The 13,718-nt window shown below is 35.8% G+C and overlaps 1 protein-coding gene across 8 annotated transcripts in view; it reads right to left on the bottom strand.

Moving 5' to 3' along the window:
- Positions 1–13,718, bottom strand: part of REV1 (REV1 DNA directed polymerase) — a 66,418-nt gene that overhangs the window by 26,295 nt on the left and 26,405 nt on the right. For 5 of the 8 annotated variants that reach the window (XR_004624827.1, XM_002919954.4, XM_011225876.3 and 2 more), the window contains exons 5-8: positions 10,379–11,085; positions 7,412–7,519; positions 5,899–6,015; positions 1,217–1,325 (exon numbers count right to left, since the gene is read on the bottom strand). Coding sequence is in view for 5 of the 8 variants with exons in the window: in XM_002919954.4 (XP_002920000.1) it covers positions 1,217–1,325; positions 5,899–6,015; positions 7,412–7,519; positions 10,379–11,085 (1,041 nt within the window). In the remaining 3 variants the exon portion in view is untranslated. Of the gene's footprint in view, positions 1–1,216; positions 1,326–3,226; positions 3,395–5,898; positions 6,016–7,411; positions 7,520–10,378; positions 11,086–13,718 lie in introns of those variants that run through there. The other 3 variants (XM_011225874.3, XM_019800421.2, XM_019800419.2) reach the window with 3 other exon arrangements.

The following is a 13,718-nucleotide window of genomic DNA, read 5'->3' as shown; positions in this document are numbered from 1 at the left end:
GTTTATTATTACTTTTACACTTGCTAACAATGTGTAAATGCTTGCGCTGTGTTATAAAGGTAAAAACATCTGTTCAGTTATCAAGAAAAAATAAAGATTGTTCTTTTAATCAGTTCATTACTACTCCCTCTAGTTTTACAACTATTACAATTATTTTTAGATGATTGATTTTTTTAAGTATGAGGAACACATACATATGTCTGTTTCTTCTTGTACTGAAACAGCCCATTGTAATGAGAGTTAAGTTTAGAGTAAGATAAAGATCTACAAAGTTGCTACTAATGAGTTGACAACACTCTACAATTTTAAGTGAGGAGATAATTGGGTATGCCAATATGGAATTATTTACTTGTAATTTAATAGGTGATCAAGTTTTAACATTATTTTGAAGAAAATACTAAGTGTTAGTTTTAAATTACAAGGCATTTTTCTTAGCTACAAAAAAGAATGATTATATCAGAAGAACATTAAGGCCCTCTCCCATTAAAAAATATCTAATTCTTTGGGGAGCCTGGGTGGCTCACTCAGTTGAGCGTCCAGCTCTTGGTTTCGGTTCATGTCGTGGGATCAAGTCCCATGTTGGGCTCCACGCTCAGTGTTCAGTCTGCTTGGAATTCTTTCCCTTTCTCTCCTTCCCGCTCTGCCCCTCTCCTCAAACTCTCTCTCAAGTGAATAAACAAAATATTCAAAAAATTTAAAAAAAAATCTAACTCTTTAATTCCATGCTTCAAAAGACAATGGTTTAAAAATGACAATGTCCATGCGGCGCATGTGTGGCTCAATCGGTTAAGTGTCTGCCTTCAGCTCAGGTCATGATCCTGAAGTTCTGTGATCAAGCCCCACACCAGGCTCCCCTGCTCAGTGGGGAGTCTGCTTCTCCCTCCCCCTTACCCCTCCCCCTGCTTGTGTTCTGCCTCTCTCTCTCTCTCAAATAAATAAATAAAATCCTAAAAAAAAAAAAAGACAAAGTCCAACTTCTTTTGGTTTCTAGTGTCGGACCGGACCTACTGATTCATCAGGAAACTAAAGTATTTATTTAAAGTTATCTAGCATTTGTGAAAGGAAAAAAGAAGGGATTAAGCCCTGAAATATTTCTTCCCATAACATGTGTGTAACACAGGTCTGACTGGCACATCTGAATCCACTTCAAAAGAGTCTGTAAAAATGATTAAGCAAATTATTTTTAAGGATTACAACACACTTAATTTCCACATACCTGGCTTCATAACTACAAGAGGCAATTTCAGCCTTTGACAAAACAGAATCAATCCCGTTTGCTTGTGCAGAGTCCTGGTTCTCCCACAGTGATGCATCTGGTATCTCTGCTTTAAAAATAATAAAATTTAATGATTATACATCAAAAACTCACTCTCCTTAACTTTCATTCAAGAAATATATTTTCCATTCGTTTCATATACAAATGTTTAATAAATTCCAAATACAGTTATATCCATTGGTATTGGTCTTCTTACTTAATAAAAGAAAACCTACAGCTCTAAAATGGTTTGCTTTCATTATATACTTCACCAGTGGTCAGACAAAAACATATAATAAATTCAAAGTGTTCTGTTTTGGTAAAGGTTTGGGGTTTTTTTCTTTTCTTTTTCTTTCTTCCTCTCTCTCTCTCTCTCTCTCTCTTTTTTTTTTTTTTTTTTTTTTACAAAATATATCAAAAGAAAAATATAAACTATCCCTTTAACAGTCTCTTGAGATGAAAAAGGATGAAAGGTTATCAGGAAGATGAATCCCCTCCTATATTCTTGAAAGGATTATATAGCTCCCTGTAATGCGAAACAGTTAATGGAAAATATACATTTCTTTGAATGTTCTTTGCTGTTTTCTAAATAAACTACCTGCAAAACTGAAATCTACTTAATACCACGCTCAACAAACACCAATTTCCTACAAGTCATTCGATCAAACAATTCAGTAGGTCACATACCAGAAAGAGGTTTCATCCTAAATTTAAGATTTTTCTTTTGAACACACATCAGGTAAAAAAGCTTCACAGCACTGCCCCCCTTCCAGTAAATTCTACTTAATGGTTTAACAACGCACGCTGAATAAAAAACATTCAAGTGTGATCAGAATACCAACTGCTTCACAGAAAACAACTCTAGCCTAAATAGTACCGCTCACTAGAATTTAATATCCAAGCCAAATTCACAGCTTCACTCAAGATTATAAAAGCACATGTCTAGAGAGCACTGACTGCATGCCACTTTACTTCCTTTACCACCTTTAGCTTCACTAGCAATTGAGAGAGATTAAAACACAACTTCAGCTCTTGGTCTCTTGGGATATTACTACGTTCCAAGAATATGCTTTAAAAACATCTTAAAACACAATCTCAGCCATCGTTCTAATACTATGAACAAAAATGCCATTAGTTAGTAAAAGAGGACAAGATATACCATTTCAATTAATTCTAGACAAACCTATTTTTGAGTACATTCTAACAATATATAACTAGCTAACCCAGTATTTCTTTTCTGCTTATTTCAGAGACATAACGTTGCTTGAGAAATCAGCCAAGTTAGAGCACCGCCAGAAACACATGGCAAAGTGTCTAGCTTTATGGGCTGAAACAACTCTTCCTGGTTTGACTCCAGAAATTATCAACACCTTCTACCCAGCTATGCAACCCATGTATGCATTTTTGGATTCCGGCACCCATACACGCCAAGCATAAATGCAAATCAACATGTTAAGGACTGGTACCTTAATGGGCTCAAATCCCAAAAATTAAAACAGCAGAGTATATAATTTGAGCCATGATTCCTGATATATTATGATAAATGTATGCTATACCATGAAAAATTAAAAACAGAATGCAGACTTCCCCATTTTTCTGAAGCATCTTAGAAGGCTAAATATCCGCTTTCATAGTCCATTATTCTAAGCTGAAAATCTGCAAGAATTTCAGGATTGTCAGTATCACAGTTCAAGAGAGGCTGCTACTAAACCAAACAACAACAAAGAGAGTTGAAGCTTGAAGAGCCACAAACCAGCTGCCTTTTACAGGTATAACCATGACCTTATGCCTTAAAAGCTGGGGAGCTAGGGGACTTAATATGTGAAGGTCTAGTCAAATAATCTACGATACTTGTCTTGAAAATTACAGAAAAATCATGCTTGAGGTGAGATCAGTGTCTGTGGTCCCTGGGCTCCCAATGCCCTGCCTGAGAGGCACCACCTCGTGTTTCTCTTCACTGGGCTGGCTGACCTTTTCCACAGTGCAGCAGAGTGCGTGGATCCCTCCACGAGCGCAGTGAGTTGCTTCAAGGGAGATTCAGGGAAATTCAGGGACACACTGTCCTCACTGGAGGGCAAAGTAGAGAACTGCTCATCAAAACTTGACAAACTAGACGGGCACATGGAGAATGTGGAGGAACGGTTGGAGAAATCAGAAGCCAGGACCCAAGTCTGTGAAAAAGAAATCGCTGAGAATAAATCTATAACTAACACGATTTTAAAAACTGTTGTTCTTTAGAGTGAACACTGAAGTTGTCGAAGGGATAAGAAAACATCTGCATCCTGGAATCCAGGAAGAGGTAAAGGCCCCAACCACAAAATCTTGAGTATAAATGGATTCCAAATAATGAGGCCATCAATGAGAAGCGTCACTGCTGAGTATGGCTCAGGAAGCAGCTTCCAAAGGAAGTCATGGATGGAGAGCCCCTGCTTACACTGGTCCGTTTTAGACAAAGAGTTTTTGAATATGACGAATAAGAAACTAAAGTTTCTACCTATAAAGGGCTGAAGATGCTATCTGTTCTAATACTTTGCTTAGACATACAAGCCAAAACATCAGAACTGAAATTTTTTTTAAAGCTAGTGTGCAGAAGCCAAAAGTTCTAATTCCTAAATCGATCCTCGATATTTTAAAATTTGGTGTCATGACTGATAAGGACCCAGAGAAAGAAAGAGCAGGGAATAACAAGGAAAGAAGAACAAAGGCATTGAAAAAACAAGTTCTAAGTACAAGGCTAGCAGCAATCAAACTTTGTAATAAAGGACAATCTGTCCATTTTATGTTATAAATATTTTTGGTAAGCTCCTAATGGGTCAAAGGCTTAGGAAATAAAAGTGAATGATATTAAGTTAAAGAAAGAACATAAAATGCAAAGTATCATATTCACCTTTTCCAGTGACAGAAACATCTATTTTTGACAGTTTTCAATGGCAAGTGAATTTTCAATATTTCTCCTAATATTTACCTTCTAACTTACCACCCACATTTAGAGGTGGAGGGGATGTGAATTATAAAAGGTCACTACAACGTTATGAAAATCCAGTGGCTAAACTGATGAAGATAATTAAAAGTCACCAATGACTGTATTCTATTAATAAACTGCGTATGGTCAGATCACTTGTGAAGGAAGGAAAGACGAAAGAGAACTCGTTCTCTGCTACTCCTAAGGAATGTGTGCTTGCCAAGGCCCAACTTCTGGACGGATACTGAACTACAGACGTGAGCGACAAATGCAAGGTTCTACGCACCTGGAGGAACTGAGCGCTGGGTAACTGACCGACATTACCGAATGCTATATGTCCAAGGTATTTTTCCTTCTTTCAACATTCTTTCAGTGAGGTTTTTACTGAGTGACCAATAGGTAACAAGTATTATGCATTTCCTTAAGCTACTTGTTTGTTTTCTAGAACTTAAGATTTCATCTTTTAATGCCACATTGAAAATACAGAAAGAAAAACCAACCTACCACAAAACCACACAACCAGTACTTCAGAAACTACCCATATTATCACATACCATAACACAACTAAGTGTTAACGAGCTCAATACTGGCTACCCCAAGACCTATTCATGACACACAAAATGCTAGACTCTCAAAAATCTCTTAAAAGATTTAAAAACCAAAAAAAGCTTTAGGAAATCTGGAAAATACAGATACACATGAAGCACAAAGACCTATCTATCATCACTGTTTTGTACTCATACCATGTAAACAGATAATCACAGCCAACAAAAAGACTGTAATCCCAAAAAAGGTCCTCAGAAATGTCCAGTGGCTTTCCTTTTGCCTTAACTTCAATGAAATCATTTTTAAAATAATCCCAAGTTTTCATAATAAAAACTAGGAACCAGAAAAATCAGGATGAAATTTAACTGCTTGCCTTCCATTCCATTGTGTACCTAATTTCTGACTACTTTCTGATTGGTATTTTTCCAGAAAACTAATTTAAAAAAAAATTTGGCTTTGCAGACATCCATGAGGAAACTCATCAATGACAAAGAATTTAATTTCCAAGAAACTATTTCTCAGGGAATTTACTCAGGGTGAAAAAGAGATAAAAAAAAATCTTAATAATATTGTGAATAGTCTAAGTTATGATTTTTATTTATTAATAACAAAAATTCAAAGGCCAGCGAGGCAAGAAAATGTTGAAGCAGGTTTAGCAAAGACATGGGAAATGAGTTCTGGTATTCATCTTCTTATTGCAATAAATAAAGTCCTACTGTTCCTTATTCCACTGCCTCATACAAATCTTTAGCAACATGAACTTTAGTATCTTTACTGTCATCAGTGACCAAACAACTAGTAATTAACTCTCTGGTCTAGAGGCTCCCATGAAGTGATGGCCAGGATTTTATTTTCATCCTCAATCTAAATGTATGCAAAGCAAACTAATCACACCTTAAAAAATATTCTTCACTCTCTGTCCCAGGAAAATATCATCCACTCAACAAAGCAGGACCATGAATCAGTCATTTGTACTGCATACAGGTTTTGCTTTAAAATGTTACTGACACCTTTAAAACCCTGAATGAAAAAGCTAATTATTTCAACTCTTTCATCTCGGTAACAAGAATACCAGCAGCAAAATCCAGACGTCTTCAACAGGAGCACTGTGACTTCAAAGAGAGCTCATTTGTACCTGCTCTGCCTTTCAGGACTTTATTCTGGTAATACTGCCACTCCAGCTGGGGGTTAGCACCAGGACGTAAAGGTGCCCTTCCTGTGCCTCTGTTACTTGTAACAGCCACTGGTTTTCCTGTGAGGAAAAGAAAAAAAATTATTTTTAAATCTAGGTACAGGGATGTTAACACTGACAACATGTAAAGGAAAATTTTTCACAAGATTTAAAAAATACATTTTTTTCTTTAGCCTTCTCGAGGCATTAATCCATAAAGGAGCTAACATCTTTGAAAACTATCAATTGCCATGCAAAGATCATCTAAGTCTCCCAACACCCCCCTAAAAGAAAACTACTTATGACAACTTTGATGCATTTATTCAACTTAAAAGCAATGCTATTACTTTGCTTCCCATTGTTTTTGTTTGGTTTTTTGCAAGTCAAGTCTGATCCTAGATTCAAATTAGAGGGGTGGGAGGGGGAAAGAAAAACCAACTATATCTAGCTGTTTTATATTTCTCGTATCAGAAAAGTAAGGCAACATCTAAACTAATCTTCCAATTTTTCAGCAAGAGAAACAAATGTATATGCAGAGGAACCACAATCTGACCTACTATATAATCAAATGTGAGAATACAGTTTCTCAGTTTTTGGTTCAGTTATAAAATCTCTCATGTACCATTTCTTTGTGTGTGCATTAAATTACAAGAGAACTGTTAACTTTTGAAGTAATAGCAGGGATAATTCATGTATATGTTATTGAATGCACTCGTTGTGAGAATTAAAAAAAACTATGTATCAGAGTGACTCGTCAGGCTAAACCCAATTCTTTAACATTCCAAACTCCTTTCAAAGCTGAAGCAGTAGCTACTCGTGACAAAAACAAAGCCCCAGTATTAACCCAGCAGCTTCTGTGCTCTCCTTAAAGGAAGAACAGACTCTCAGAAGAAAATGCTAATAGTTAACGTCTTTCAAGCACAGAGAGAACTACTGAAAAACCCAGAATAACTGTTTTTAAAAGTACTGCCTAGCTCACAAATACCTGAAAGTCCATTAAAACAAAGATGACAGCGTATCTTAGCAATATTCAATAACGCAAAATTATTCTCTAACCAAAAGGCTGGAATGTGCAGTAGCATCAGGACAGTTAATCAAGTTATTTATTCAAGAGAGAGAAAGCACAGTGACCCAAGATGCAGACATACGCTACCACAAAATTTCCATTTAACAACAAAGTAAGAGTAAATATATAAAAATATAGAAAATGCCCAATACCGGTCTCTATTAGTCTTAGATGACAGATCCTTCAGGTGAAGGGGAGTATTCTTCCCTAAAGACCTGACCTCTTTAGGGAGAAAAAAGCATTTCTAACTTCCCTTTATCTTTCTTGATAATGGAGTCCAGAAAATATGGAAGCAGGAATTTATTTTGCCAAGGAAAATTAGAATAAATATTTCTCAAAGAAGATTTTTAGATCCTTTAGAACATATAACAATATTATCAATTTTCTTAAAATATAAACAAAAATACAGACCTTTGAGATCTGGTCTATTTCGTATACCCACTGATACAAAGAAGCAATCCATATCAACATGCATTATACAGCTCTGATGCCTGGGTGAACTCAATACTGACATATTTCCTAGAAGGAAAAAGAGAACATTCAAACCCCAAACTACTTTTTAATGTTTAAAAAAATCAGGTCTATTTAATTTTAGAAACTGTATTTTTAAGTGCCTATAAGTAGAACGAAGTCTCAAAAAAAAAAAATACAGAATCTATTACAGACCATTTCTAACCACCTCAAGAGACGTCCAATTTCAATTTCTTTGGCTCTAAAAGTAATCCAAAGACACACATTTAGTTTCCAAGCAGAATTTGAAATCAATTATGAAGATACCATGTTTTCCTAATCTATATCCTAATAATTAAGTCTTTAAAGTATATCTAAATGCTTATCTTAAGGTTATTTCTGTGTGCCAAACATTTTATTAAAATGTATAAAGGTGTTTTCATATAGTTAGTTAAATGGAGCTAAGTAACTTTAAATGATCAGGATTCCATGCAGTCTACAAACATTCCCTGATTAAACAAAACAAAACAAACAAAAAACCAGTAAAAATTGCTACTGTTATTGTTGGGTAGGTGTCAAGCACTGCTATAAGAGGTTAATGTTTATTTAAATTCTCACAACAATGCTGAGATAAGTAATCTTATGCCCATTTTACAGATTAGTATTATGTTAATAATTATGTTATGCAGCCTGTAAGAAGAGGCTGAGCTGGTAATCAACCGCAGGCAGTCTGACTTGAGCCCTCAAGCCATCATACTGTTGCCCTAGATATATTTAGAAAAGTCTATAAAACAAAAATCTACATATAAATCCGTATACATATAAATGTATATGAACTTTCCTCCTTAGACCATTAAACACTCTCAAAAATCAGCTCTGAAGCATATATGCCACTTTCAAGAAGACAAAGCAGAGGGGCGCCTGGGTGGCACAGCGGTTAAGCGTCTGCCTTCGGCTCAGGGCGTGATCCCGGCATTATGGGATCGAGCCCCACATCAGGCTCCTCAGCTATGAGCCTGCTTCTTCCTCTCCCACTCCCCCTGCTTGTGTTCCCTCTCTTGCTGGCTGTCTCTATCTCTGTCAAATAAATAAATAAAATCTTTAAAAAAAAAAAAAAAGACAAAGCTGAGTGTCCTCTCCTAAGGACTCTGCCTTCTAATTACCCTAAGCTACATATTTTGATTTATCAGGGCTACTTTAACCAATCCAGCCACAACAAGAGCTTTCTTCTTCATCAGTTTCATCCTTAGCCCTTTTCCCTGGTCCTTGTCCAAGTTACACAAGTCTTGGAAATAAGAACCCTGAGCTTATAAAAAGTTCTACTAATCTCATAAAGAAGTTTTCTGCTGATAAAGAATACCAGTACTGAAGGTAGGTCTTCATGACAGGTTTCCCAAAACTTACATTTTTACTCCCCAAAGGTTCAGACTACTCCATTTACCAAACTGTGACTGTGAAAGCATTTGCCAAGTTCTCACTACATGCCAGGCACGGAGCCTTTGTTCATGTTATCTTCCCTAAGCTCAGAAGCCCATGAGGTGAGCATCATGGACTACCTATCGCTCCACCCTGAAGAGGAAACTGAGACCCAGAGAGGTGAACTAACTGGCCCATGGTCCTGCAGTGTCAGAGTGGCAGAGCCAGGATTCGGATTCAGGGTATATTATCGAACTCCAAAGCCATGCACTTCCTTGCTACCCTCTATATTATCTCAAGAAATGATTTATAAATCTTAACAATCATAATTCTGCTGTATAGAAGTATTATAGAAACATAATGCAAACAACCCAAAATAACTGCTTTAAACAATTCAAGTAGTACAGAATGCATATACCATATACCTACTGAATGCTTTCATACAATATAGAAATTTAGCATTTTATTCCCATTCATGAAACTAATTTGTAATAGTTCTTTGAAGCTTTCAAAATTAAATGACTTTTACCATTTAAGGTCCACGATGATGTATGGATAATCTAACAGCTATTACATTATTCTGAAATGTTTCCTAAGTAACAGAAAGCATTTAGGAATACATCAAACACAACAAAACATAACAGAAAAAAACCCACACATGGAGAAGATCTAGCACTCTAGGACAGAACCATGAGCTTCCCTCTGTACCTCAGTTTCCACAGCTATTAAGTTGAAGGGCAGTATTAGATAATTTGAGATCTCTCTCCAAAAAACAAAACAAAACCATACATTCTGTAAAAAGCATCACAAACCTCAAAGCAGATACTAATCAATAATGACTGCACAGAAATATAGCCTGTAATTGTTGGTTTTGTTTCCTTTTGAAGACAAGAAAAGTATTAAAAAATAAAATACAATTAACCCATCTACTTTTATGTGAAAATACTCTCACTACAAGTTTACCACTATAATTACAATAGCTATTATGTCAGTTATTTAATAATTTAAAAATCATTAAGATGTCAGCTTCTGGAATTAACAGTTACTCTTGCCAAACCAATTTATTCTTACAGGAGCTTATGCACTGAATATAATACACATAATATTTTACACAGTTCAAAACTTCCAACAACTGACAAGGTCTACATGAGGAAAGAATGGTCAGAATCTCAACTTTGTTACTGTTTAGATTATCTAAAAATATTGTTAGCCGCATTTAAATCTAAATTTATAAAAAAAATGCTTTAATAAGTAAGAAAGCTTTCTACAATCTGCTATGCTTGCTGTAACAAGCACAGCATTTTTTTTTCTAGGTTTTAACTGTTTTATTTTGAAATAAAGAATCCCTGTACATGCTCCCCAGGTTCCCCAAATCTGAACATTTTTACCACGCTTGTTTTTTCTCTGTACTATTATAAGAGCTTAGTATTGATCAGTATACCAATGACAGCTGAAGAACAAAATGGTCAAGCATGATTGTTTCTTAAGAAAACAATTTTAGTAAGTATCTACCTGTGTCAGTTACAACAAGTGCAGACCTGCCTGTTTTCATTTTTTTTAACTTTTCCCTTCCTGGAAAGATACCACTACTTTGTCTTTGTAGGGTATTGACAAATTCAGTCAATTCACACTTCCACATTGATATGTGATGCAGTCTTGAGCGGGAATAGAAGTCTGAAATAAAATTGCAATCTGAGGGTTTGGATGGCACTGAAGGTGCTGCCTTGCTAAGAGTAGGTACTGAAGAAGTGCTTTTTGTGCTTGAAGGCCCCTGAACAGCGGAGTAGTGAGCACCGTTTATTTTAGTGTTACTGTGCAAAGATGATAAGGAGAAGGAATTAGTTCTGTGTGGATTCCGCATGGCATCTGTGTTTCTAGTGCTTTGTGGCGACTGCTGCACAACGCAGTCTCTGAAGTCAGTGCGGCTCTTCTCAGCCTGCTCCTCCTCCTGGGTGAAGTCTGGAGAAAGCCTGCTGGCAACACTGTGGCCCAAGGGCACCAAGCAATCCTGTGTCTTTAAGGCACCATTAGAGCTAGGAGTGTGTCCATTAAAAATGGCAGCGCTGTCTCTGTGATGCGGAATTCCGTTTTGTTTCCTTCCTGGAAAGATCTGCTCCAGCTCAGTAAAACTAAAATTATTTGCATCTTCTTCATTCCAACTATTCACTCCATTGACTTTGACTTCATTTTCTGTCTCAACCTTCTTAATTATGTGATTTCTATAGCAGGAAAGAAGATTTAATTTCAATTAATGTGTGACTTTCAGGTTAAAACAATTTTTAATGTAAACATGGTCTTAGAGATATATACGTCAGTATTTCTCTGAAAAAGTAAGCCATAAATTTTATATTCTTTCTCTCCCAACAAAAGATAATTCTTAGCTAAATCAAAGTAGCAAGGTAACTAGGAAAATTCTAGAACATGAACAGTCTTGTAGGGTTTCGTTATTTTTTCAAACTTGAAGCACTCCCAAAGAAGAAATACAATGGAATCTCAGATTGAAGAGAAATAAAAACTATTTTCAATTATTTGTCCCACTAAAAATTAAATGGAACCTGTAATCTCTAAATATCCAGTTTGAAGCACAGTGTCTGCCATTTACCAGGAAGTCAATAAATCATGGGACTCAATATAAAAAGCTCCCATAAAAATGGGTAAGAAACTTTATTTGAATGATATTCCTAGTTTTAGTTTTATGTAAGGCACTGTTCAACACATTAAATCCAATACTGCTACAATCCTAGAGCCAGTTAGTTTCACTCAGGAAGACTGACAGACTATACGTACTAATCCATTAATGGGGCCCACTGTTACATGAGTAGATAAAAAGAACCAGGTTAATGTATATGTGTAATTCAGAAAAAAATACACCTAGAAAAATGAGGACACTCACTTATTAACAGAGGAAATGGCATTTCATTTCTAAGAAAAGCACATTCATGGGGCACCTGAGTGGCTCAGTCGGTTGAGCACCTGCCTTCAGCTCAGGTCATGATCCCAGCGCCCTGGGATGGAGCCCCATGTTGGACTCTCTGTTCATCGGGGAGCCTGCTTCTCCCTCTCCCTCTGTCTACCACTCTGTCTACTTGTGCTCTCTCTCTGTCAAATAAATAAATAAAATCTTTTAAAAAAAGAAAAAAAAAAAAGAAAAGCATATTCAGATGCCAGGGAGGTCCAAGGCAATCTGAACCAAGTTTCTTGATGACAAGTTTATAAAGGTAGGACCTATGACAAATGCTCTGCTAAATTCACACTGTGACTCCTCTAGATGTTTGCCTGGTAATGCTCTATAATAAAGACAAAATTTATTTGCATTCACAAAAATTATCTAAATAACAAATACAAAAACCTGAATTACAGAACAGTAATTCATTCCATTTAGAAACACCCACACCATTAATCCAATTATAGTTCAGGCTCCAGAGAAGATTGCCTGATACATGGTACCCAGGCACTGGTGAGGTTACCACAGTATTACCAGGTTTAATCTAAAGTCCTTCATTCTAATACCAACATGATATATTAGTAATAACAGTCTGAATACACAGAGAAGTCACACGTGCGTCAGATGCAAAACACTGCCACCCATTTCTGGGTTGGCTCTGTCTGGCTGAACCATCTCATGGTATATGACAGCCAACTCTGATTTAGGTCCAATCCTCAAGGATGATCATGCCAGTGAAAGAGAAAAGAACGACCAACAGGAAATGATTAAAAGAGGAAGGAAAGAAAACCTAATTTGTTACATGTCTGGCCCTTGAGATAAAGAGAAAGCAAGGGAACAAGAAATCACATAAAAGAATTTCAAAGGAATTAAAAAATGTATTGAATATACCAAAAAATAAAGATCACAGACAGCAACAAAAGTGAAGTAAATCAGAAAAGCCTGATGTCTAGTTTTCTGTGTCACAAACAGTTGAGATTCTTTCCACATATACTAGCAACATATGCAACAGAAATGCATATATTGGCAATAAACACAAAGCTAATATACATTCTTTACGTACTGTAGTTTTTCAGCCTAGACAATGGATATTCATGAAGTAGCTGTAGTGGAAATATATCACTAGTAATATACATTAATTAGGCAAAAGTGTACATGTATTAAAAAGTACAATCTAATAGGGTAAATTCTTGCTAAATTGGCACAAAGAATTTCAAAAAAACACATATTTTCTATTTTTATGAATTTGAGTAAGAAAAAGAGCTAAAGTTGTGCATTCAGAAAGATTTTCTGATATTATTTGTTATGCACGTTGATGGTACTAAAAAAATCAAAAGTGTCAGGTAATGTGAAAAACACGTGAATATGCTTAGAATTGAACTCAAGCTAAAAAACAAATGACAACAACAAAAACTAAGGAAGGTAGTGACATCGGATTCCCCCCCAGGTTAATTAGACTCCTGGCCTTTAAAAAAATACATCTAACTCCCAAAGCAAGCAATTTAGTAAATAAGGAGAAGGCAGGCAACACACCAATTAATCATGAAACCACTTTACCCAAGATCATTGCAATTAAAGCTTAATCAGTATATTTTTTAAAACCTGCCACATGGACTCAAGTCTAGAGTTACCTCTAACTGTAACAGTGAGAGTCACCAACTAAGTTTTTACTGATATAAAAATGTTTATATATGTAAACCTGCTAGGAATTTGGAATTTTTCAAAAACTACCTAGAAATGTAAACATTTTCATTATGTATATAGCATACAACAAAAGTATACCTGGCACAGTTCGTTCGGTTTTTGAGAAAGCAACATTCTACAGCAAATTATTTATATGGAAATAATTACTTTCAGGAAAATCCATGGGAAATTTTATTTCTAATAATTTAAGATCCATTAGTTTAA

The sequence above is a fragment of the Ailuropoda melanoleuca genome, chromosome 4 (genome assembly GCF_002007445.2).
Source record: "Ailuropoda melanoleuca isolate Jingjing chromosome 4, ASM200744v2, whole genome shotgun sequence".
In the NCBI taxonomy this organism is placed as follows: Eukaryota; Metazoa; Chordata; class Mammalia; order Carnivora; family Ursidae; genus Ailuropoda; species Ailuropoda melanoleuca.
This window is presented reverse-complemented; position numbering and strand designations above follow the sequence as displayed.